Source organism: Tupaia chinensis, unplaced genomic scaffold (genome assembly GCF_000334495.1).
Source record: "Tupaia chinensis unplaced genomic scaffold, TupChi_1.0 Scaffold000548_1, whole genome shotgun sequence".
Taxonomy (NCBI): domain Eukaryota; kingdom Metazoa; phylum Chordata; class Mammalia; order Scandentia; family Tupaiidae; genus Tupaia; species Tupaia belangeri.
The window spans coordinates 575834-579294 of record NW_006160060.1 but is presented as its reverse complement, the minus strand read 5'-3'; the positions used below and the strand labels follow the sequence as shown (position 1 = coordinate 579294).

The following is a 3461-nucleotide window of genomic DNA, read 5'->3' as shown; positions in this document are numbered from 1 at the left end:
GGGCGGGCCTCGGGCCCCCCCGGGCCCCCCCCCACCGCTACGGCTGCCGCCCACGCGGCCCGAGGTCTGGGCGCCCCGCCCCCAGCTCCCCTCGAGAGCCGGGAGGGGTGACTGGCGTGAGGACCGGTGATGCTCCCAACGCCGGCAGGCGCTGCGGCCCCCGTGCGCGACCCTGCCAGGCTTTGCTCCCTTCTGCCCCAACTTCCCGGCAGCCCAGGGAACGGCCGGTGGAAGGACGGAGGACGAGGGCTTGCTAGGGCAAAGGCAGTGAGGCAGGAGGGCAGCTGGGGAGACCAGGGGTGCCGCCAGCCCGGACCTGGCTCCGCCAGAGCTGGGCTGCACTGATGCCCAGCAGGGCGACCTCAAGGTTTATGGAGGACTGATGGGAAGACCCGTGGCTAAAGAGTGGACAAAGGTTCCAAGAGTCAGGGTGGAGGCTACAAAGCTGGACAGAAGGACACACACACACACACACACACACACACACACACACCCGTCCGCTTACAACGACCAGACAGGCAGGACAGGAGGCCTGATAGAGGGAAGGGTGAACTACAGGAGGGTCAGGACAAGGACCTGAGAGGGGTGAGAGGGCTCAGGGCGTGGGGATTGGCCATCGGGATCCAGAGGAAGGCAGTGGGCGTCCAATGGGAAGGGGAGGCCCCTGAGCAGGATTGGTGTCTGTTGTAGCTCTCCCACTGCTCTGGGCCAAACTCCAGGCCAGGGGAGGGGACATGGCCTGCTCTGCCCCTTGAGGGCCTGGCCCCACTCTGAGCACACGGGTGAGTGACACGGAGCAGCCAGAGCAGCAGCAAGTGCCCAGATGTGGCCTCTAACCCAGCTGCAACCCTTGGAGACATCAGATGACCAGCAGGGGTATCGCAGGCCCTCAGATACAGGTGGCCTGGCCGGAGGGGGGAGCACGGGGTGGGTCAGAGAAGATGTCGGCCACCTGGCCCAGAGGTGTTCTTCATGGGAAGTGCCCAACCCTGAACCTCTGGGTCCCAGTTTGGACCCCCTGTCCCTCCTCCATTGGGCCTGCCCCTGGGTCTGGCTCCAGGGCACCATAGGTCCACCACCACTGAAGCAAAGGGGCCACCCCTGATGTGGGGTGGCCGGAGGCTCACTAGCACACAGCTGTGGAGGTGGGTTCAGGGTGGCCTGCTGGCTCAGCTGGGCTGGGCACAGACCTCCACGGGGAGTGGCCCAGGCCTACCAGTGGGACATATCAGGACACAGCCAGAGCAGAGGTCTACAAAAGAGTTTATTTCCTCCCAGCCATGAGGGCACACCCTGTGGTGGTCTGTGTTCCAGCCTGTGGGTGCAGGGGAGTCCCAGCGCCTCCACAGAGGTGGTGCACCTGAACTAGCACCTGCTGACCCCCAAGCCCCGCCCGCTGTCCCTCCTTCTCGTGAGCTGGGTCTCAGCACAGTCCAGAACTGGCAGAGCAGAAAACCAGAATTTGACTCAGCACTGCCAGTTCTCAGGCCTCACCCCCAGTGGAGAGGCGCTGCTCCAGGGGTCAGAGATTAGCCCAGTTAGGCAGAGGTTCTGTCCAGAACATTCAGATGCTCCTCCAAGAACCACTGAGGTGGGTGTCCAGAGTGGAGGAACAGGCTTCAGGGAGGAGTCCGCAGAGTGAGGGTCTACTGGGCTATCCAAATGGGTGTTATGGGGTGCAAGCCAAGGCCGGGTGACCAGGACTCCTCCCAGGTGAAGGCACGAAGCCCCCAGTCAGGGACATTGGCACCCACTGCACCTTTGGGGCCCTGAGGTCTTCACAGGGCTGTCTCCTTCGAGGCCCTGACCCCCAGCTGCCTGGGAGGCTTGAAGCTGAGCACCTCTTTGTAAGTGACACCTAGGGAGGGGCGAGGGTGACAGTGGGGAATACAATCAGCCTGTGCTTTCACCTGGGATTTGGCCTGAGGACCCTGTGACCCTAAGGAACACAGTTTGAGAGCCTCAGCCCACCCAGCCCTTCCACCCCAGAGTGCTGGACAAAGGTCCCAGGCTGGAGGCAGAGCAGTGGGGCCTGGGACTTGGTGGCAGCCCCACCCGTCCCTGCTCATTCTCTCAGACAACCTGCCACAGGCCACCTTGCAGCTGCAGGAAGAGCAGAGACCGAGGCCTCGGAGCACAGCAGAGGACCTGGGACTGGAGGGCAAGGCGGCCCACAAAGACCAGGGGAGCTGGGGGGAGGACAGCCAGCAGAAGCCAGGGGGAGCAGAGCAGCTATGGGGCTGGGGCTAACTGCTCCCTGGACCAGAAGGGATGGTGAGGGTGGCAGGGAGGGCTGGCCATGCATTGTGCAGACGGCAGGGAGGGGTCCAGAAGTGGGGCAAGGAGAGGTGAGGACAAACACGGGTGAGTGGAAAGGCCTTGGAGGCAGGTGGGTGTGGAGGGGCTTCCAGGGTGGCCTGTCTCTTGGCTGGATGTAGGGTGGCAGGCTGGGGGCCAGGAGCAGCACACAGCTGCCTGGAGCTCAGAGCTGCCAGTGGGGTCCAGGCCGCCACAGTGCCAGCTTTGGGACCAGTCTCTGCCAGGAGTGCCTTTGCTCCTCTGCAGTGGGCCAAGCTGCACAGTCCAGCTGCCCTCTGACCTGCCTTCTTCCCACCTGGTGGCACCCTGGGGACAGGTGCTCGGGCACTCACACTTCCACTCGTCCAGGGTGCGGTCCACATCGTCAAAGGAGTCATCGTACTTCTGGGCCTTGGGGGCATCATCCGTGTCATGCAGGGACTCAAAGTAGGGGTGAGCCAGTGCCTCGGCCGCTGTCACCCGCTGCTCCGCGTCTAGCACCAGCATCTTCTCCAGGAGGCTGACCGCTGGGGGGATGGCACGTCAGAGCAGGACTTGGGAGGCCCCTCACAGCAGTACCTGGGCCCACCCAGTCCAGTCCTACCCAGTGGGCTTGCACTGGTCAGGATGGAGGCGAAATCCTTCTTCTCCAACTCAGGGAGGCCCTTCATGTAGTTCTTGGCCTGTGTGGGGCAGAGGGTGAGGGTAAGGACCAGCCCCAACCCGGGCCAGCCCCCGCCCCTCTGGCTCCCCACTGACGTCGGCACTCTGCAGTCTCTGCACAAACTCAGCAGGAGGTGTCCCCGTCACCTTCATGATCTCCTTCAGCTGGTCCAGGTCTGTGCTGAGGTCAGGAGCACAGCAAAAGGGCCAGAGGGCAGGGGCCCCACCCAGCACCCAGTGCCCCGTGCCCACATGCCCAGCCTTGGCAGGAGCTGGGTCCGTGCGCCCAGGGTTGCCATGCTCAGGATACGGTCACTGCCCTTGAACAGCGTCTTCCCTGTGATCATCTCAGCCATGATGCAGCCCACAGACCAGATGTCCACTGTGACAAGACCAGTCAGCGCTCCATGGGGGCAAGGCACTCCCTCAGGCTCCCACCCATCTCAGCAGCCACTCTGGGCAACAGCCGCCATGTGGCTCCCCATCAGGCAGTGGGGAGC

General features: G+C 63.8%; 1 protein-coding gene across 1 annotated transcript in view; it reads right to left on the bottom strand.

Moving 5' to 3' along the window:
* Positions 1 to 1631: 1631 nt before the first annotated feature.
* MAPK12 (mitogen-activated protein kinase 12) overlaps positions 1632 to 3461 on the bottom strand; it is a gene marked incomplete at its 5' end in the record, with an annotated part of 9397 nt that continues 7567 nt past the window's right edge. Inside the window, 5 exon segments of the mRNA XM_014591266.1 lie at positions 1632 to 1858; positions 2652 to 2825; positions 2903 to 2981; positions 3058 to 3137; positions 3272 to 3343. Of these exon segments, the coding sequence (XP_014446752.1) occupies positions 1779 to 1858; positions 2652 to 2825; positions 2903 to 2981; positions 3058 to 3137; positions 3272 to 3343 (485 nt within the window). The 3' untranslated portion in view covers positions 1632 to 1778.